Consider the following 22,263-nt stretch of genomic DNA (forward strand, 5'->3'; position numbering starts at 1 on the left):
TTGGTTTAACATATGAATTTCATATGTCCATCTACACCTAAACTAAGAACTGGTGAATAACACTTAAGAGACTAAAACTGACACTAAATGACTTGTAAAATGCAAAGGAAAATATAATTAGACTATCTGATGAAACGATAGTAGCATAATACTAATAACACTTGTTCTATTACTTTATGCTTAGCATCTCTTGTATTTATAATCTATATGTCTCGTTGTGTGGTTTCTAGTGTTTGAATGAGTTTTCATTCATATTTTTTTGCTACTCAATTTCCATTCATTGAAACTCTTTTGTTGAAAACAAATTTGCTATGTTTTCGCTGATTCTCCTGATATGTGAAGCTAGAGAAATTTGTTGGCACTAACATGTCATTATTAATAGATTATACAGATGCCAAAGTAGATATTCATGCATGTGATGGGTGCAATGTGGCTTTAAATTGCCCTAAAGTGTTTATAAGAATGTGAGGATGACATGTGTATTTTAAATGACCAAACCATTGTTTGCGCACCTCCTTATATGACATGTTTATGTTGTGAAGATTTCAGCCATTGAGTATTGAATATCTCATGAAATTCTAGCATGTGGATGTCGTGATCTATTTTCCTCTTCCAATGCCTCTCATGCTCTCGACCTAGAGTGACTCCCCTACTAAATCTCTCAAACACTTGTACTATTCTTATCCTCCTATCTTCCTCATTAGTCATTACTCATTAGTCATTAGCCAATACTCACTTTTCCCTCATAGTTGACTTCTAGCTTTCCAACAGACCTAGGGAGACGGGTGTTTCTAGTATGGCTTGACTGCATGTTATTATTTGTATTATTAACTACGAAAAGGGTATAATTGATTTTCTTTTTAAAATTTTTGCAGTTGAGATGATGAAACACCCTGCACCGCATGTGGTGCTAGTGTCAATGACCTTGCTACATTCAAATTGGTCTTACTTGTGTGACAAGTTGGCAGTTCATGCTGTATTAATCTAGTGAGAGAGGGAAGCATTAATTCAAGCAAGATCCACACTAGCATCTGACTTAAATTTTGTTATATCATTACAGACAACAAATGAAAAATTTGGCATTTATGGTAAAAGTTTTGGACATAAAGTTGTCTTCAACGTTTTCCCTTTTTCCCTAGTAACTTCGTATGCAACTTATAGCAGCAGTGGCCTTCCTAAGTTTATTTTGTCTATATCATGGATGTTTGAGAATATCAATGTGAGAGCGCTTTCCCATTTCTTCTACTTGACATAACAACAGAAAAGCAATTTTATGATGATGCTTGCAGTTCTGCATCATTCTTGTTGCCCTCTCCACCGTATTATTCTTTTGAGATGCACGAAACAAGCAAGGAGAGGGGAGGCACAGTCGTCCTAGCCATGATCTTCTGTTTTCATCCAATAAAATACCATTTGTAAAGATATTTAGTTAGTCTTTTTTGAATAAGCCCTCATTCATGGGAAACTGAAATATTATCAGACAAGTGAATATTCAGGGAGAACACAAAAAATGTAAAAAAATTATCAATGTTACCAGGAGGCCTATGTTTCCTTGTATTTTCAAGCATAGACTGTTGTTATATCAATTTTCTATCCACCTGGTTGTTCAGTATGTTTGATTTTTTTCAGTTGTGTCTTTTTTTGACAATTTTTCAGTTGTGTCTTTGTTCCTTTCCTAACTAAAACTAGGTGAGGGTGTAGGGAGATATTTGCACATTCAATCCCATCACCAATGAGAGGCCTCAGTACTTGACCTTTTGTTGACAAAAACCATTTGGGTTTCCTTCACTGTTGTGCCTTGTTGCAGTTTGATTTCACCTATTCAGGTAGATTCCTTTACATTTTCTTTGTTTGCAACCGTGTTCCAAATCGCAACTCTTGAGACAAATCTCATTTATGTCTTCTTTAATATATAGTAGTACACTACTATTTTAGTATAGTGTTAGTGAGTACAGTTCAAGTGCTTTTTTTGCAGGATATGGTGCTCCTACCAGAGAATTATAATTTATAGGGCTGCATTGTGTATATAGACTTTTATTTAGGTGGTTACATAAATAATGCAATAGGTGATGAGGACAGAATCCCTTTGTATACCTATTTTGCATATATAATCCTTTTGGGAGTGAAATATTAGCTTCGTGATCTATTTATTTTTCGTATCATGCCCACCTAAACTAAGCTATAGTACGTTAGGTGATTGAATTAGATATCAAGGAAACTTCAATAAGTCTAGTGAACCATAGTGGTTGCCATATATATATATATATTTGTGGTTCACGCATGTGCACAAAGGAATGAAGTTTCTATTTTGTAGAAGTCAGTTTCATCAATTGTTTCCCTAGATAGAAACCTTTAATACATGGTATTGTTAGCTGGCTAGGTTATTGAATTGTGTGCCTTACTTAATTTGATCATGTACTCGAGTGTTGATATTTGATATGTTTTGGAAATTGTCTTGAGAATTTTTGAGTGTCTATTGAAGCATTGTTGGCAATCAAAATCGTCTAAAGCAGGCATAAACTGACTTAAATTGATTTGGGAAAACTGGTTTAGTTGGTTTTAAAAGCCGCTAACTTTGTCAAAAATGCAAAATGGATTTCACCATTGCATTCTTCTCATTGAGCTAATGAAATGCACATATAGGTTGTCCAATTTGGAGTCCAGATGAGACAATTAGGGCCTTGGGAATATCCAAAGCTTGTTTAACAAGTAAAAATCTGAGTTTAGAGTTGTACTTTAACACGATTTTTAAGGGTTTTCAACCCCATATGGGATAAATATCATCCCACCATATATATAAAGGATCTTGACCAATTGAGCATAGGACAATCACACTGATCAATATATAGCTTTACTTATTTTTATCATGTCTTCTCCTTTGAGGTTGGTACATGCCAAGTGGTGGAGCAAGAGATGATCATGGTGATTGTGGTGATGACCACAACGTGATCATGTGCTCAACTTAAAAAGAAGAAAGAGAAAAACAAGGCCCTATAGAGATCAAGGCAAAGATATTGCTTAGAATTTTGGTTTTTGTGATCAAAACACTATAGAGGGTGTGATCTTATTTAGGATAGATAGCCTTACTATAAAGAGGAGAATTCTTTGGCTAAGCGGTCTATCGAGTGCTACTAGGTGTTATTAATCATGTGCATTCATTTAGAACCTAGTGTGCTGACTTAACCTTTGGAAGTATTTGTGAAAATATGCTACCACACATACACAATATGGTACACTTGGTGGTTATTGGTTAGCACTTTTTAGCAAGGGTTCAAGAGGTGGAGAGGAGTTGGGTCTTTCTCTTTTGTAGAAATAAAACGCCTATTTTCTATTGCATTGGAGAAAAGTTTGGAGAAGTCGCGGACTCACCGGACGCTAACCCAGAAGCATCGGACGTTGGGCCAACATTTGACGCATGCTGGTGTTTTGTCTCAGCGAACAGTGGTGCACCAACGCGTCCAACGCTCTGGCACCAGATGTGGCCAAAACACTGTTGAGTGTCCGATGAGCAGTGACATCAGTAGGCTCACAAGCGAGTTTTTCAGGCAGTGTGCATCGAAGCTGAGGCACGTCCGACGGCGTATCGTTAGACGTGTCCAATGTGTCTCTGAGCGGTTCTAGAATTATGTGAGTAGCGTACTAGCGTCTGGTATGAGGCAGGAGTGTTTGGTCACCCTGGGCACATTTTAACCAAAAAAATGAACCAAACCGAACCGAGCCGAAACTGAGCTGAAATGTCGGTTTTTTAGTTCGGTGTCGGTTTTCAGTTTTGGGAAGTTCGGTGTTCGGCTTCGGATTTGGTTTCTTTGTCAAGTCGAACCGAACACCCAAACAACCAAACTCTACAGGCGCAACACAGTCCAGTCTCGTCCTCGCCTCGGTGTCTCCGTCACTCGGCCCAGCCCAAATAGGCAGCCCACTCTCCACCTCCACTCTTCCAGTCAGGTAGTCACACTGCTCACACACCACGCACACACCCATTCTTAATCGGCTAACCCTAATCGCCGAGGCGGGCAGGCGACATGGCAGGGTGGTAGGCGACGGCGGCCTCCCGGCGCCCCGACGGCGCACCCAGGCAAGCCAGCATCGGTTGCAGGCTGCAGGGCAGGCGGCGGCGGCCTCCCGACGGCGCACCCAACCAACATCGGTCGCAGGCAGCAGGCTGCAGGGCAGGGCGGCAGGCGGCACCGCCCGGCCATCCCCAGTTCCCCACCGCCCCCGAATCCCCCTCTCCCTGACGGCACTCCCAGCCAGCACCGGCAGGCGGCAGTCCGGTCCTCATCTACGGCTTCATCTTCCTCAACTGGCTACAAGAACAGAGTAGTCCTCCAATGTAAGTTTTTGATTCTTCACCTCTTCTTGTTTAGGTCAATGTTTTGCCTTTGGCCCTTTGCTGCTTTTTGTTTAGATCTGAAGCACACATGGTGATGGCCCGATGGAGCTTGTTCTTGTTTTCTAATCTATTGTTGATGCATGATGGTGATGTCCCAATGGAGTTTTTCAAGTTCTGTGGTTTCTTATCTACTTATTAGTTATCAAGTCTCAACATTTGTGACATTTGTCTATTTGAACTACAATCTGTACTTCTGGAGTGTTGTAATAAATGAACTTTGCATGAATGTATTCTGTACAGCTGTATTTGACTATTTGTCATCGATTTGTCCTTGTATCAGTTCATGAATCATTCTGTTAAGTGACTGGCTGTGCTCTGCTATACTTATTCGGTTTTTTCAGTTTAAACCAAAAAACCGAACTAAAAAATCGAAACCGAAATCGTCGGTTTCTGGTTTTTTCTCAAACCGATCGGTGCTTGTTTTCTGGAAATCGAAGTTTGGGGAAACCGAAAAAACTAAACCGAAGCGTCGGTTTAAACCGAACGCCCAGGGTGAGTGTTTGGTGCATGGCACCTAGCGTGTCCGACGCCTCCTGAGCAAGCGTGTTAACGTTTAAGTGATCGTTGGAGATAGTGGGTCACATTTAACTGAGGACACATGACAGCAATCAAGAGCTACTGGCAGAGTAGCGTCGGACACTGGGCAGCATCCTATGCCCTAGCGTCGGCGCTTCCGACGCCCTCGATTTTAATGCAGTGAGAGAGCGTCTGACTCTACTCTGCCAGTAGCTCTTGATTGAAACATATGTTATAAAGTCCAGGGAATTTATCTTTTAGAGATACTTTCCCGCACAATATATCATGCCAAAAATCAATTGATTTGCCATTTCCAACCCTCATTGATCTTTCCGACCCTTTAGGTAAATGTGTTTGGTTTTAATCAGATCATTCCACACAAGGGAATTGTTTGCCTTATACTCCCTCCACTCTAAATTATAAGACGTTTTGGCTTTTTTAGATGCATAGATTTTACTCTGTATCTATATATAAGTATATAGATGCATAGCAAAATATATGAATCTAGAAATACAAAAATGTCTTATAAATTGGCATAGGAGTAAGAGATTTGTTGCATGCATTTGCCATTAAAGTATTTCTTGCTAACAATCTCCTGCCATAGACCCTCTTCATATACTCCCTCCATCCTGCAATAGAGTGCATTCTAGTATTTGGGATGTGTCCCTAAATATAGTACATTCGAGAAATAAAAAGGTAATATTTACTTAAATAAAGTTACAGAAGAGAAAATAATTGAGTACTTACCATATTTTGTATAAGAAAACTTAGATTGCACCCTTTAATCATGCGAACAGGATCAGATTTCAATAGATTAGGAAGCTAAACGAGGAGTACATGCATCTATTGCTCTCTCTCTTATTTTGCCTTAGAATAGCCACAACATAGGACAAAGGGAGTATACTATAGCTTCCACCATATTTGCACAATAGATTTATATTCATTTTCCTTAAATATTAGATCCCTAAACCCCCTTTATGTTTGGGTTTAGTTATAATTTTCTATTGAACTAAGTGATACTTCCTTTTTGCCTCTCCTTGCCAAAAGATTTTTTTGTTAAGATTTGTCCATCTTCTCAATAATGGTCAAAGGCAGGAGGTACATACACTAGTACAATGAAGTTCTTTACAGGCGGTTCTAAATCTATTTGTACACGTGTTTCTCAGACCCACCGGTGCTGGGGCAGTGAAAATGAACCATTTTCACTGGCAGTTAATTGAGTCAGTTTCCACATATGGTTCAATTAAGATAACCGTCTGTGAAAATCGATTTCCATAGACGGTTGTGTTATGTCAACCGCTTGTGTAAAGACTTGTCTAGAAAATATAAACTGGGTTTTAAAAATAGGTAAAAAGATTTTAATCGTGGAGAAGGCCCACTGGTAGTAAGTCGCGCACTTTTTGTGTAAAATTGCGTGCTACACGGCAGTAGGATTCGAACCCGAAAGCTCTCCCTAGCGCGTAGTCTCCTCTAACACTCCACCCATTACTCACTTGTATTTATACAGAGTTTGGTTCCCCACATATTATCCTAAACCGAGTAAACATTGATTGTTTGAGGCCCTAAACTGATTCAAATGAAAAAGTTATCAACTATAAAGTTATATAACTTTTCAAGATCTACAACTTTTATATTGGTAGTTTGTCCATCCGAAGTAATTTATAAAATTTGAATTTCAAATTTGACAAATTTGAACGTAGTTTTCGATGACAAGATGATTTTAAATGAAAAAATTATCAACTATAAAGATTCATAACTTTTTGAGATCTACAACTTTTATTTTTGTGGTTTTTTAATACGAGATCATTTGAAAAACTAAAAAAAATCAATTTCAAATTATTTCTACAAGTGATTTTCTTAACAAGCCGCCACTAGAAATCCTATTTTTAGTGGCGGTTTCTTAAGAAAACCGTCTGTAGAAATACATGATTTCTATAGATGGTTTTGTTAGGAAAATCGTTAGTGAAAATGGATTTTCATTGGCGAAAACCGCCAGTAAAAATAGTTTTCTACTCGCGGTTCTTGAGTCGGGCCCGCAGATTTCATTTCACAGGCTTTTTTAATTGAAACTGTCTATAAAAAAAATTATCGTCAGCTTAGAGCTTTTTTGCACTAGTGATAGACATGGCATAAGTCGGCATGCTACTTAAGGAAGAGTTCAGTAAAATTGTTCTTTCGCCAATGGTCAAAGAGCCCCCCTTACCTTACTTCTACACTATTGAGATCTGAAATGAATTGCCTATTTTTGTCTTTCTTGCAAATGTTTGACGATCAAGACTTGGGTTTCTTGGCAAACTTTTCCTGAGTTGTTTTGTTCACAACATATCACTTTGTAGTGGCAGATCCAAATTTTGAAGGGAACTATAATAATGCACTTGAGGCAAAGCCATCATGCCACATATGACTGGAGCCATATAGGCAGAAAATCTATTACCTTGCACAGACCCAAAGGCATGATGTATAGTATTATTTGTACCATTTTTGCTTCCATATATAATTTGTAAGTAGTTGAGACTGTACCATAATGCCATGTTTTAGAAGTGATTCTGCAATTGATCGATGGATGCGCTAATCAACTAAGACAAGGGATATTTCTTGTCATTTGATGTGTTGTCTAATTAAAATTTTGCTAGAATTGGGTCATAGTGAGCCTCATGAATTTGTAAAGCTAGCCCCAAGCATGCATGACACAATGCGCACAGCCATAGTGGCGAAGTGGTCCAGGTGCTTGCACAACACAGAAATGCATATAGGGGAGGGCTGGGTGAGGCTGCCACCGGGGATGCCCTCTAGCACAGCAGCCACAGATTGAACAGGGTGTCAAACATTTAGTTTGGGCATGGCATTTTGGCACCAAGCCAAGGAAATTCTGCCTTGTTGCGTACATTCACACGGTGAAGCCAAGGAAGTTGTTGCACTAGAAGACGACAATGTGTTATTTTTAAATTTTATTAGAGACCTGATATATTTTAAATTTTCATAATAAAAAGTATATTAAAAAGTAAAAAATTTGAGGGAGAGGGGCATTGCATTCCAAGCTGTTATTAATTGCTATAAGTAGCAATATCTAACAGATAGAAGTTGACCACTGGATATACTTGGTGACAATAATGACGCAGAAAAGTTGTGTGAAGATATTTTTTTAGGGTAAGTTGATATTGTGAGGTTAAACACCACAAGATCTAGCATGATGTTTTAGGTGAATGCAAGTCACAAGGGTGCTGTAATCTCCGTCAAGGAAAAGGCTGGCATTTCAAAGAACTCTTATTCACGGGTCAAGAAACAAAACCATACATAATTGTCAGAGTAGTATGCTAATCCTAGTTATTTTAATTGCATCATTATTCCATTCAAAATTTTCCTTTCTTTGTGAACATTTTTCAAGCACGCATTATTTATTATTATTGGAAAATTCCATGATCTTTCAAAAGATATCTCTTGCATTATTGGTTCTGGCATGGATGCGCTCTATCTCTAGTAAGTAATTATCTTAGCAATGAGTTGGATATCGCCACGAAGAACCAACCACACCTTGTTTGGAACATCATTGATGAATGCCAAATCTTGCTCTTTTTCAACATTTTGATTTGGAAATTTATTTGGCAAGCAAACACAATGTGACTAGAATTAGCACACTTCTAATGACAAAATATAATCACATTTCAGCGGGCACAAAATATTTGTTGCTTGCCAAAATATAATCATGTTTTGAATGTACAGCTTGATAGCGATTGAAAAATAAGAATGCATTTAAGAACTTGTGGTATCACTTTGATCAATTGCTACCATCTGCATCGTCAAACTAGGTAGAAAGAATAATGTCAGCCACATCCCTCAAAAAATTCCATATCAAGAATTCAAATTAATTTCAGAATACACAAGATTTCATAGCGACCTTCAACATTAATTTTTCGACTCACATCTCATAACCGGATGAAGCAGTATATAAAAAAATTCCAGAAAAAAATCCACAACAGCCATAAGCATTAATCACGCCTAAATGCTCACCACCCTATAAAACACCCAGACCTTCACCTCTCTTCTTCACACCTCCAACAAGCAGAGAGAGAGAGAGAGAGAGAGAGAGATCTAGAGAGAGAGAGAGAGGAATAGAGACGATGGAGTGATAGATTAGAGTTACCATCAGCACCTCATATCCCCAACAATGGCATAGCCAACTAGCTACTAGTAGCTACCAATTCCCAGGCCACAAGAATTGCCAAGAAAAAAAAACACCTTTTAATTTCTTGGAGCAACCTTTCCATGGGGTTCAGCTGTGCCCGTGATGGTGACTTCTCTTTCTTGCTGTGTGAAGAGGACGACGTGGTGGGGGACATTTTTGGGTGCAATGGCGAAGAGGAGGAGCTTCCGGTGTTGGGGATGGACATGGCCTTTGCTGCGCTGCCATCACAGAGCGATGAGGTCGTTGCATCCCTGATGGAAAAGGAGAAGGAGCAGCTGCATAGTGTTGCAACGGGAGATTACCTCCAGAGGTTGTTGAGCGCTGGAGGACTGGAGTCATCTTGTAGGATTGCTGCCATTGATTGGATCAAAAAGGTTACTGCTTTGTCTGCTTCTCGATCTAGGATTTCTGGATTTCTATGATGCTTTCATGATTCATTTTACCTGTTCCATCCATCCTAGTTAGATTCTTGTGTTTCTGTGTTTTGCAGAATCATTTACATTTATTTGACTCCAAGTTTGCCCTTAAATTTGGTTTCTTCGAAAAAAAAAAGTTTGAACTCACTTGACCAAAACCTCATTTTGCATAGTAACTGAAATGTGTACTGCTTGTCTCTTCCATGTGTACTGCAGGCTACGGATTATCATTATTTTGGACCATTGTCTGCTTATCTTGCTGTTAACTATCTTGATAGATACCTCTCCACAAATCAAATCCCAGTAAGTTCTACAAATGTACGCAATTTATTTATTCTTTTTTTAGTAAGCTTATATATGTCCGAAATGTCCGATCGGCATATGTCTGTCAGAGAATCTTTGCCTCTCCCGTTAGATTTCGATGGGACACAGATCTTATGTGAGTTTCTTGCTGGTGTAGGCTGACCAGCCATGGATGCCGCAGTTGCTGTCCATTGCTTGCCTAACCATTGCGGCCAAGATGGAGGAGACCGTGGTTCCTCGACGTCTGGATTTCCATGATCAGAATCAGGTATAAAATACATGAGCTTCATATAAGTTTTCTTTCACGTTTGAGCAACGGTGTTCCTAAAATTTTAATCTTTATTATGTCACAGGAGGATTCCAACCAGAAGTATACTTTCGAATTAGTTACTATTCAGAGAATGGAGATTCATGTTCTGGGCTCTCTGAATTGGAGAATGCAAGCTGTGACGCCATTCTCTTACATCAACTATTTCGTGGACAAGTTCACTGAGGGGAAGCCGCTAAGTTGCGGATTCATTTCTCGGTGCACCGAGATCATACTTGGCACTCTTGAAGGTAGATCAGATTACTTCATGAATGAATTGGCCTTGCCCACCTTTTCAATCCAATGAGAAATCATTATATGATTGAAACTTGCATCTATATATGTGCATTTGATTTGCAGCAACGAAGTTCCTACAGTTCAGGCCTTCTGAGATCGCAGCAGCAGTGGTTCTATCAGCGGCTGCTGAGTCTTATGTCATTGTCTTCAGTAGCGCTCTTTTAGCTGCTAATATCCCTGTCAGTAAGGTGTAAATCCTCTCTCTCTCTCTCTCTCTCTCTCTCTCTCTAAAGGTTTAGTATTTTTTTTTAATGTAGTTAGTTATGTATTGCATTTACATGGTCTCTAACAAATGTCTGGATTTACATTTCTAGGAAAATGTAAAGAGATGCCATGAAGCATTGCAAGAAGTGGGATTAGTGAAGAAAACAGACTACAGTGTGATGAGTCCATCTCGCGTGCTGGATGCCTCATGCTTCAGCTTCAAGACTGACGATAAACCGATAGCCGGTTCATCCCAGGGGAACAACAACAATAACAACTACAACCAAGCTTACGCTCCACCTAACAAGAGGACAAGGCTGGATATCTAGACTCAGGACAAATTGCATGACATCATAATAGTCGTCGACATATATACAAAGTGTTTTTAGATAAAGGATATATAAAGTTAAATTTGATTTTGGCTAGACATTTCTGATTGCTTCTCAACTCAAAAGAGTCCATATGGAACAGTAGGTAAAGGAAGACTGAACATCAAGAGAGCCTATTTATTTCCTCCTTTATTCCTTGTCAAGTTTTTTTTCTTGTACTTTAAATCATGGGATTTGCAAAGATATTTGCGTGTATAAGACTGGTGATGCAAAGATACAGCATAAATGAAGGCTAGGAAATCTTTACATGTTTTCAATATAAGCATAGGTAATCTCGGTTCAGAAAAAGAAATGATGGCCAGGAAAAAGAAGTATTAATTACTGGTTTCTTGGATATGTAACCAAGGAGAAACAAAGACGATGGTTCTTGTGGGAATCTGTGGTTCTGAGTTCTTGGTTTCTCGATTTCTAGTTTGATTGTTTGTGATGGATATTTTTCAGGTTTATTCCATGAATTGACCATGTTAGGCTTTATAGTGCTTCACCTTTGGTCACTCTAAGAGTCAATCATAACTTCATAAGTAGTTCAGTTATCATATAAATAAAACCCCATGGCCTTAAAATAATCGTTAGTGGTCAAATCTATCATTACCATATACATGGGAACTCTACTTTGGTGTTTGCTAAATCCTTCATTCTGTGTGATCAAACAACAGTGAACAGGTTAAATATAGGGCCTTCTAATTCGTAAACATTTCACATAAATATCTTCTGCTATCGAGGTTGTCTCTCTCTCTCTCTCTCTCTCTCTCTATATATATATATATATATAATCGAAAACACAAAATAAAAATCACTATAATTAAGCTTAATTTTTAGATCCATTATAAATACTACCACAGTAGAAAGATACATAAGAAATTATTAGCATCCAATCTTGTACAGAAAATTTATTGGGCTGGCAGTTACAATTAAGCAAGCAGTGACACTTCCTTGTGCTCAGTATATTAGTACAGTACTACAGTAAACCCTTGCCTTGAGACCTGAGTGAGTCCTGATGAAACTCTCATGGTTACTGCATGAAATTACTGGATGTGATCTGAGATCTAGTGATCAGAGAGAGACTGTTTAATTTCTTACCAAGCAGTATCAAGAACTTTTTTTTTCCAATGGTCTAAGGTGTCGTTCCTCAGCTAGTATCATTTATTTACTCCGAGTTTTCAGTAGTAAGAATATGTTTTATATTTATACTATACAGGAAGGAGGTTGATCACGACAATTTCTGTTGAAGTCGATATTGTGGATGTGGCCTTGAGTCTGTCTACTCTGCCGGATATTGGATCGGATAGATGCAATAACGGAGTAAAGTAGATTCAGCTTTGCCTCAATCTCAGCAATATAGCCACTGATATGACTGATCATGCATGCATCCAATTCCTGGACAAGTTAAATAGTTTCTTCCTGCCGGAAAGAATGCAACGTATATGCCAAAGAAGTTAGCACACAACGACAAAAAGAACGTATGTACCGTGCCTTTTCATTCTCCACATGTATTGATTGATTAAACAAGAGCAAATTATTGCACCTATAAACTCTGTACTTTATTGCATAGTGTATCATATATACTATATTTTTATGATACCATACCTATTCATAAGTTATAGAGATTCTTTTTTGACAACATATAAGCGCTAGAATTGCATTTTTTTTTATCAAGACGGGGTAGTACCTATGTACCGTTCTCGGTTCTTGCGCACTTGCGCGTATATAGCATGAGTATGCAATATTAATACATAATATCAGTATATAAAGATATTTGACTTATAAAGGCATAAACATGTTAAGCTACCACCTCTACAAGTCAGCTGTGGGTCAAATCAGCAAGTCTATCTCTATAACAGATTAACAGATGACATAAGTCTTTTAAGATATCCACCCTCTCGTGGTGGTGGGAGCAGAACTGGACGAGGCAGCGACGGCAATAGAATCGGTGGTGGTGAGTCTCTCTCTCTCTCTCTCCCTCGTTGGATAGAATGTATCCGATTCGTCGATCTCGTCCTCTCGACTCTCGAGTAGGAACGAAGTTATTGGTGAGATCCAGATAGCACGCTTAGAAAAAGACACGTCACAATGGAAAGCAGCAACAATATAAATATAGTGCACATTTGAAGGCAACGAGAGGTGTGGCCACAATAGACCCACAATGAAAGTGCATCTGACCCAAGCATTGGTTTTAGTAAATTAATGACGATGCAATAAAAAATATATATTACGATTTATGAAGCATTATAGCGAACTGTCTCTATACAAAAAGTGCAAATAAAGAATGGAGCCCCTCCCCCTAACCCCGCCCTCAAAGGATGAACGTACATGATTGCACAACTCGGAAAAAATTTAATTTGATCTTTTTTTATCTAATTTATCATTTACTGAGTTTGGTAATGATGTACTATCAAGGGAATAGATGCTAAGTAACTTGCAGGTGTTCATATGCTCAAACAAATGTAATAAAACTATAGACACCATAGGAAAGAAACCCAAGTCAAAACCCTTAGTGCTTGCAATATTGAAATTCCAATCATGGTTGAAAATCCAAGATCTGACCATGGGAGGTCGGCAGGGATGAATCCAGAAAAATATTTAGGAGGGCATCTTCTACCTTGAGATAGCTTTAGCTCCTTCTTAAAGTGCATCAATGACAAAAAATTGTAGGAGCGGCTAAGGGGGGCTCCATGGGTTCGGCGCCCGTAGGGGTGCTGGAGCCCCGGCAGACCCACCGCTAGCTCCGTCATTGGAGGTCGGATATTCTATTGGAATTTATAATCACTTAGGATAGAATAAATTTCCTCGATTGGAAATTCTAGTTGTTGTTTCTTTATGGGTAGACTATGCAGAATTTGTTCTAACTTCACAAGTGCTAGAATTTCTGCCAATGAATTGGAATTTTCAATATCCGCATGTTTAGTAGAGTAATGACTAGTTGAGAAGGGTGATAATAATTATACCCTTCCCGTCAATCTCTCCTCTGTAGAGCTCCCACCTAACTTGAGGCAAAGTAAGGGAGAGCAGAGTAATTATGACCCTTTCACTCTCCTCTCCCTTTCTACTCACTTTGTCTATGGATTTGAGATTCTTGTGAGTAAGATTCTGATTGAACCAAATTGAAATTGTCTCCATGAGCTTAATTCCATTATATATTGAGCACAAGTGGCACCAGTAGGCATTTGATTTCGAGGCTATTTGGTTGGACGCCACGTTCAGGCACACCACAATCGATGGTAGCCGTAGCAATTAATATAGCTCTGTTTGGTTCATAGCACAGATATGGCAGCCATAGTTTTTCTAAGTTATTTATGCGCAAACCTTAATTAGGCAGTCATATCTAATGCCTAACCTTCGACGGGCTCACCATAGAGGCGTGGTTGGCTGTGGCCGGGAGCCAAACAGCCCCTTCTATTTGTTACCCTTGGAATGCTAAATGACTAGGTGTCACCCATTGAAGCACCCAGATGACTTTGTTGTGCACTAGGAAAGGTTTGTATCGATCACCTGCATATCTCTAGTGGAATTATCATGCTTGATCTTTGTGGTTGCTTGACAAGTGGGAAGAGTTAAAAGAGACCCAAGGCCTTTGTGGTCTCCTTAACGAGGACATAGGCATGCCTTAGTGGTGTGGCCAACCTCATGTTAACTCTTTGTGTCCTCGTGTTCTTAAGATTTTGTATTGATTTGTTTTATTATCTCACAGTCAACATAATCTACATGTTGTAAAGTTCTAGGTCAAAACCATGCATCTTGTGATAAACATAGAACTAAGTTTCATTTACTAAATTCATAGATTGAACATGATCTATCTATCCAAGCCCAGAAATTTAGACCTAGCCTAGAGTTCTGACCACACGGTTGGAAATTGTAGTCCAAGTACTAATCTGTTGTAAACTTTTAAAATTTTAGGTCGTCTCTCTAGACATAGTCCATTCTTTCATGGATCAATATGTGCAGGCTTGTGTGGCACAGGCCTCCATTGCAACCTCAGTGGGGCTACATAGTGAGCTCGCTGAGCTAATGATTTTTAAAAATTTCTTAAATCTCGTTTACATATATGAGAATTCAACCTACAGATATAACTTTTTTAAGCCGCACTACAGATGCGGACACTCATAATGTTCGCACACTCTCATGCTCCTATGAGCACCTCTGAAAGACTCAAACTGAGATGACAGATATTGACATTGATGAAGTGACCAGGGTCAAGTTGCTGTCAAAAGACACGTCACTTACCACGGAAAAAATAATGTTGTTAAATTCTAAAGTAAATCTAGATAAATATAAGCACCCATGTTAAGTCATTGATTTAACCTAAGCGAATAGATCCCACTATAAAAAACCTTACTAGTTGATCTACGATCAAATCGCATTTACACATGTACTTTGACATAGACAGTCAGCACCTCTGCCTTAGCAGGAAACACTATTTAATTTGCCCTTTATGTAAACAGATGTTGTAGTAGGGTGTGCACAAAACACAAGAGATGACTACTAATTAACTTCAGGTACCTGTGAACACATGGGATTAAAAGGACCAGCTAGGGGGATCTGCATCTATGGGTGTGTGGTTCTCTTTTTCTTTGTTTCTTATAAAGAAATGAATAAACTAAAGCGATGATAACAAGATATAAAGATTTGGAATGTACCATCAAAAAGTATAAACTTGTAATCTCTTAGCTAATAGCTACAGAATGACTCGAACAAAAGGTTCATAAAAATATGGATATCAATTTAAGTTTTGCTAAAACAAACATATATAGGTGATGTCTCCACAAAAGTGCGAGACAAAAAGAGAGAGGTGGCAACTAGAAATATGAAGTAAAAAGTCTGTATACAAATGCATGAATTCAAAGCATGCCTTAAAATGATATGTAGTATATTTTTGAATAAATATTCTAGTAAACAGTAGGACTTTGTCCCTTGAATATTCTTTTGGATAACATAGTCCTTGAAGACTCAAACTCTGTAATCAAATTATTGCTTATTGTTTTAGTTTATGATGATTGAGTAGGTATAGCCTATTGGTATTGGGTATGTGCATGATGCATGTAATATGAAATTTAGGTATTTTTCAATGCACTATAGCTCATGCATCTTCTGTAAATAAACAACATAAAAGGAAGAAAATTATATAGGAAAAATTAAATTCAATGCAAAAATATCAGATAGGCTAAATTTTAAACCATTTGATTATCTATAAAAGATCCATGAAACCACATGTCAAAGGGATATCACTCTCAGCAAGCTAGGGACAATTTGTTGGATTAATTGCATAGAATTTGAGCTCTAGTTTTCTCTATTTGCTCTGTAACTCCAAATCTCTCAACCAAACATGTAGGATCCACAAGAATCACACAATCTGATAAAGGGAGATACAACTTATAGAAGTGTTGGAATAGCTCTATATGATGGAGTCAATAGCCCTCAAAGGGTGGGAATGAGTCATCAATAGATAGCTAACCAATTTAGTAAAAATCATACCCTCTAGTTTTCAAATATTTAGCTATTTGGTATTCCAAAAACGTCGTTGTCAAACACACCAACATGTCAAAGTGCGGATACACAAGAAACCAACCAAGCAACACATATTCCAAACCTCAACTACCAAAGGTAATGACCACAACTAGCTTGCCCTTGTTGTAGCACTCATCGGCAGCTGGTAGAAACTAAACCACTGGGTTTGGATAAATTGGGCCCTCAAGTTTTTCAAGGGTTACCAAACTAAAGTGTTGTGAGGTTTGAGACTCTCATCTTGAAACATGTTGCATCCCCATGACATAGTACATGCATATGATTAGTTGAAACCTAACACTTCAAAATTAACCACAAGTTGCATGTCTTTTATAGTACTACATCTTATACTCAAGATACAAGAGTATTATATATGTCTATTTTAACTACTTGGGATTCATTGTCCTAAAACCCATTTCTTTAAAATGTTTACTTACATGTGTACCAACCAACTTTGCCTCTTCATTCTTGATAAAAACCCACTGTTGGGGGATGACCGCATCCTTCCCCCTAGTAGCGTCTAAGGATACCCTTCTCCCGAGGAACCTCCGACTTCTGAGGCGTCGAAGGATATCCTTCACCCTGGGAGAGACTGACGTTGATGACTCGTCTCGTCGTGCTAAGTGTGTGCAGGGACTGACGTCGGCGGAGGCCCGCAAGCGGGGAAAGGAGGAACCTCCGACCCTCCCAGGTCCGAGGATGGCTAAAGACGCGGCGAGGGCAGGGAACCTTCGATGCGTCCAGGCTGAGGAACCTCCGACAGAGAAGCGTCGAAGGATCGGCGACCGAGCGGGCTGAGGAACCTCCAGGGCGGCCTAGCCGAGGAATCTCCGACGCGCCCAAACCAAGGAACCTTCGACCTTTGAAGCGCCGAAGGATTTGCGATCGGGCGGAGGATCTGAGCCTCCGACCGGCTGAAGCCCTAGATAGGGAACCCGTGTGGAGTTTGTAGTGTGAAATTACGCATACGATTTAGGGCCAGTAGACTGTAATTGGAGAATATGCCGGAATATTCCCCCGCCGTCACGGGGCATTTTTGTAAATGTCATTAGGTCGGTTTCTGAGCCCTATATAAGGGGCGTGATGCCGTCATTAATAAAGGGAGAGAGGGCATTCATTGTTTTCATCCACTGTAGTGCTCAGTGTTTGTTACTGTTCATCCTCTCACGGCACCGAGTGAGAAGGTTCTCGTTCAGCCGCGCTGCTGGGGAGTGCGGTGAGCATTTTCCCAACATTGGCGCCCACCGTGGGGCTCGAAGGATCACCTACGATGGCTGGAAAGAGAACAAGCACCACAAGACCTCGGGCAGAGCCCCCCAGGAGAGGAAGGCCGAGAAGGGCCGTGCGGAGCGCGTATGCGACGGTAGAGGGGGAAGGTTCTGAGGGCGAGCAGCCGGAGAACGAGCAGCCAGAGCCCGGCCAGGAACCTCCTCCCGCCGCAGGCCCGGCGCAACCCACGGCCACACAAGAGCTCCAGCTACTGCAGACGCAGCTGCAGAACCTTCAGCAGGAGCGAGACCGGATCGCCGCCGCCTACGCCACCAGCCAGGAGCCAGCGGTGGCCGCGGCGCAAGCAGCTGAGATCAGGCAGCAGCTTTCAATCCTGCAGGTAGAGATCCTTAGCATGCAACCTCCACTTCAGCCGGCGATCCAGCCTACTGTTCTGCCCGGCGCCGGCCCGACGTTAGGCGTGCAGCCGACAAGCTATGGTGGCACGCTGCGGAGCACGTTGGACCTTCGTTCCCCTCTGTCCGAAGGATTGCAGACCTCGCCTTGGCCAACAACCTACAAACCGATCACGCTCCCTAAGTTCAACGGAAAGGCCGATCCCCGCCAATTCCTGATGAGTTTTGAGGAAGCCGTGGCCTCAGCCGAAGGGAATGAAACTGTGATGGCTAAATCCTTTGTGATCGTAGCCGAAGGAGATGCCTTGGCATAGTACTCAATGCTCAGGCCCGGGTCGATCTATTCATGGGAGAACCTCCGAGACAAGATTTTGGCAAATTTCCAAGGATTCGCTGTTGAGTCGCTAACCTCCATGGACCTGTTCCAGTGTCGCCAGAGTCAAGGAGAAGCACTGCGGGAATACTTCCAAAGGTTCGTGCAAACTAAGGCGAGAGCACCCGGCGTGCCGGAGGAGGTTGCCATTGAAGCAGCCATCAAAGGTCTTCGCATAGGGCCCTTTGTAGCTCACTTAGCTAGAGAAAAGCCAGCATCCATGCACGAGCTGTACCATGAGTTCGAGAAGTATTGCAGGTCAGACAACGACTACCGCAAGAGGTTGGAAGACCAAAACTCTCAGAAGAGGCAGAGCAATGACAGAAACTCGCAGAAGAAGAACCTTAGCCAGGATGAACGCCGGCCACAGCGAGAGGCTGGTGGACAGATGATGAATATTGAGCAACCTAGGAATGACAGGCCGGAACATAACCGTCCACCGGCGGAAACGCAAAACCCGGAACGCAGACCCAATCAAGCCGGAAGAGGGGGTCGAAACGCAGGATGGCAAAAAAATCAAAATCAGCGGCCGCGGAAGCAATATTGTTTCTTCCATGGAGAGGAGAAGGGTCACTCCACTAGGGATTGCCCGGATGCAAAGGAAACCCAAGAGAGGATCAAGAGCAGGTCAGCTCCACAACCTTCGATACGGGTTGCTCAACCTCGGGAGGTAAATCACACATTCCCTCAAACCTTGTACCATTCATATGTCGGAGGATCAAGCCAGCAACACCCAGCTCCAATCCAGCCTGGCGCGCTAGCCTCCACTTACTATCCTAGCTTCCTACCAGCTTGGCGCCCAGCCCAGCAACCCGCGGATCACAACCTTCCTCCACGGCCTCCACAGATTACATACATCGAAACCCCGCAGTCCCACCAGCAGTCGCTACCTCCTCCCCCAAACCAGCTACAGCTACTCCAAGCTCCACCCCCATCAAAAACCGAACCCCATCCAGATAATCAGATCGGCCCTCATACACCGCTGCCTACGATAGGAATGATCCTACCAATAGCTGGAGGGTCCTCAATGGAATTCCAGACAAAGAGGCAGAAGAAGGATCACCTCCGGCTCGTCAACAACGTCACTGTTCAAGGGCCGGTCAGATGCACTGATTGGTCCAGAACCCCAATAACCTTCACCGAGGAAGATCTAAGGTTAGAAAGCTATCCACATACGGATGCCATGGTCATAACAACAAATGTTGCGGGTTGGGGAGTGAGCAGGGTCTTGATAGATTCAGGGAGTTCCGCAGACATAATATTTGCTGGAACCTTCGACCAAATGATGCTCAGCAGAAGCCAACTTCAACCTTCGGAATCACCTTTGATCGGATTCGGAGGGAAGCAGATACATGCTCTGGGAAAGGTCGCCCTACCCATATCCTTTGGCACATCTGAGAATGCGAGAACAGAGTATGTTACCTTCGACGTGGTAGACCTGCACTACCCATACAACGCCATATTCGGGCGGGGGTTTTTAAACAAGTTTAATGCGGCTACTCATATGGGATACCTGTGCATGAAAATCTTGGCTCTGCACGGAGTGATCACTGTTCACGGAAGTCAAAAAGAGGCAAGAAACATAGAGAAAGCAATCTACAAGTCTTTCCGGAACATAAATTCCGTGGACTCCACGCAACAAGAAGCTTCCTAGCCACCACACATGCCAAGGGGGAAGACAGACCTGGCCGATCAGAAGGAAACGAAATGTGTCCCTCTGCAGGAGGCCGTTCCAGATAGGAAGGTCACCATCTCCGCCACCCTCAGTAGAGAGGAGGAGATCGAGTTGCTAGACGTGTTGCAAAAGAACCAAGATATCTTCGCCTGGAGCGCCGCCGACCTGCAAGGAGTCAGCAGAGAGATCATAGAGCATTCGTTGGACATCGACCCAAGAATGAGGCCAAAGAAACAGAGGCAGAGGAAAATGTCTGAAGAAAGAACCTTAGCCGCGAAGGCAGAGGTACAAAGACTTCTGGACGCGAAGGTCATCAGAGAGGTCTTGTACCCGGAATGGTTGGCAAATGTGGTCCTGGTCCCCAAGAAGAATGGTAAAATGAGAATGTGCATAGATTTCACAGATCTCAACAAGGCTTGTGTCAAAGATTCCTTCCCCTTGCCAAGGATAGATACCTCTGTTGACAAAGCCGCTGGTTGCCAGAGATTTTCACTACTGGATTGTTTCTCCGGATACCACCAAATTTGGCTCAAAAAGGAGGACGAGGGAAAGGCAAGCTTCACAACCCCATTCGGCACGTATTGCTACACCAGGATGCCAGAAGGTCTCAAAAACGCTGGAGCAACCTTCTCCAGAATGATGGGGAAGGTTCTGGGAAGTCAACTGCAGAGAAACATTATAGCCTATGTCGAAGATGTTGTCGTCATGAGCAAGCACAAGGAGGATCATATCAAGGACTTGCAGGAGACCTTTGTCAACCTCAGATCTGCCGCACTGAAACTTAACCCAGAGAAATGTGTATTCGGGGTCAGCAAGGGAAAAATGCTGGGATATATTATCAGCTCCGAAGGAATCAGAGCTAACCCAGACAAGACAAAGGCAATCATGTCAATGGCAGAACCTTCAAGCAAGAAAGAAGTGCAGAGGTTGACTGGCCGAATAGCAGCCCTCAACAGATTCATTTCAAGATCTGCAGAACGAAGCCTTCCATTCTTCAAAGTGCTGAGAGGAGGAGGTAAAACAGAATGGGGTCCGGAACAATCAGAGGCCTTCAGGCAGCTCAAGAACTACATTGCGACAAACCTGGTGGTAACAGTGCTCGAGCCAGACACTCCACTACTGTTGTATGTGGCTGCCTCCGAGCACGCTGTCAGTGGAGTTCTGGTGCACGAGACAAGCGACAGTAAAGGAACAGTGCAAAGACCCGTCTACTATGTATCCGAAGCTCTGTCAGGAGCAAAGTCGAACTACACAGAGATAGAAAAAATCGCGTACGCAGTCTTGTGCGCATCAAGAAAGCTCAAGCATTACTTCCAAAGCCATGAGATCAAAGTACCAACTTCACAGCCATTGGGTGACATCCTTAGGAACAAGGAGGCCTCCGGACGTATAGGAAAATGGGCGGCCGAACTATCACAGTTTGACATCACCTATGTCCCCAGAACCTCCATCAAATCTCAAGCCCTGGCTGACTTCATGGCAGATTGGACATCTTCGAACAAAAAAGAGGAGAAGGTAGTCGACCAGCCATGGACGCTGTATACAGATGGCGCCTGGGGGCAAGCAGGGGCCGGAGCAGCAGCCGTTCTGATCGCGCCGTCTGGGCTCAAACTAAAATATGCCGCCAGACTCGAATTCAAAGCGACAAACAACATAGCCGAGTACGAAGGTCTCATCCTCGGACTGAACAAAGTTAAGGCTTCGGGAGCAAAAACCCTGCTCATCAAAACAGACTCCCAGGTGGTGGCAGGACATGTGGAGAAGGAATACCTAGCACACAACCCGGAGCTGGCAAGATATCTGGCCTTCGTAAGGGGCCTGGAGAGAAGGTTCAAGGGGTTCACTCTGCAGTACATTCCAAGAGCCGAGAACTACGAGGCAGACGAGCTAGCAAAAGCAGCAGCCAACAACATCCCCTTGCCAGAAGGAACCTTCTACCAAATCGTCGCGGCACCCGCAACTGAATCGTTGTCGAAAGCTTTTCGCTCAGTACTGCTGACAGAAGGCGAGGCTTGGAGGCACGCAGTAGTTGATTCCCTCAATGGCAAAACAGCTGCAGATGACGAAGCATTAACCAAGAGGA

At 41.9% G+C, this 22,263-nt stretch overlaps 1 protein-coding gene and 1 pseudogene across 1 annotated transcript; both read left to right on the forward strand.

The window, feature by feature from the left end:
* Positions 7,170-7,313, forward strand: LOC110432382 (annotated as a pseudogene).
* On the forward strand, positions 9,173-10,948 carry LOC8077108 (cyclin-D2-2). The gene is made up of 6 exons (XM_021452697.1): positions 9,173-9,466; positions 9,725-9,811; positions 9,969-10,079; positions 10,180-10,369; positions 10,479-10,603; positions 10,730-10,948. The coding sequence occupies exons 1-6, from the start codon at positions 9,173-9,175 to the stop codon at positions 10,946-10,948; spliced, it is 1,026 nt and encodes a 341-aa protein (XP_021308372.1).

Source organism: Sorghum bicolor, chromosome 1 (assembly GCF_000003195.3).
Source record: "Sorghum bicolor cultivar BTx623 chromosome 1, Sorghum_bicolor_NCBIv3, whole genome shotgun sequence".
Taxonomy (NCBI): Eukaryota; Viridiplantae; Streptophyta; class Magnoliopsida; order Poales; family Poaceae; genus Sorghum; species Sorghum bicolor.

Excerpts from the sequence above, each read along its gene's own strand:
- LOC8077108 (XM_021452697.1), top strand. The coding sequence starts at position 9,173 with ATGGGGTTCAGCTGTGCCCGTGATGGTGACTTCTCTTTCTTGCTGTGT. Across the intron at positions 9,467-9,724 it reads CCATTGATTGGATCAAAAAG|GCTACGGATTATCATTATTT; the intron begins GTTACTGCTTTG and ends TGTGTACTGCAG. Across the intron at positions 10,080-10,179 it reads ATTTCCATGATCAGAATCAG|AAGTATACTTTCGAATTAGT; the intron begins GTATAAAATACA and ends GATTCCAACCAG.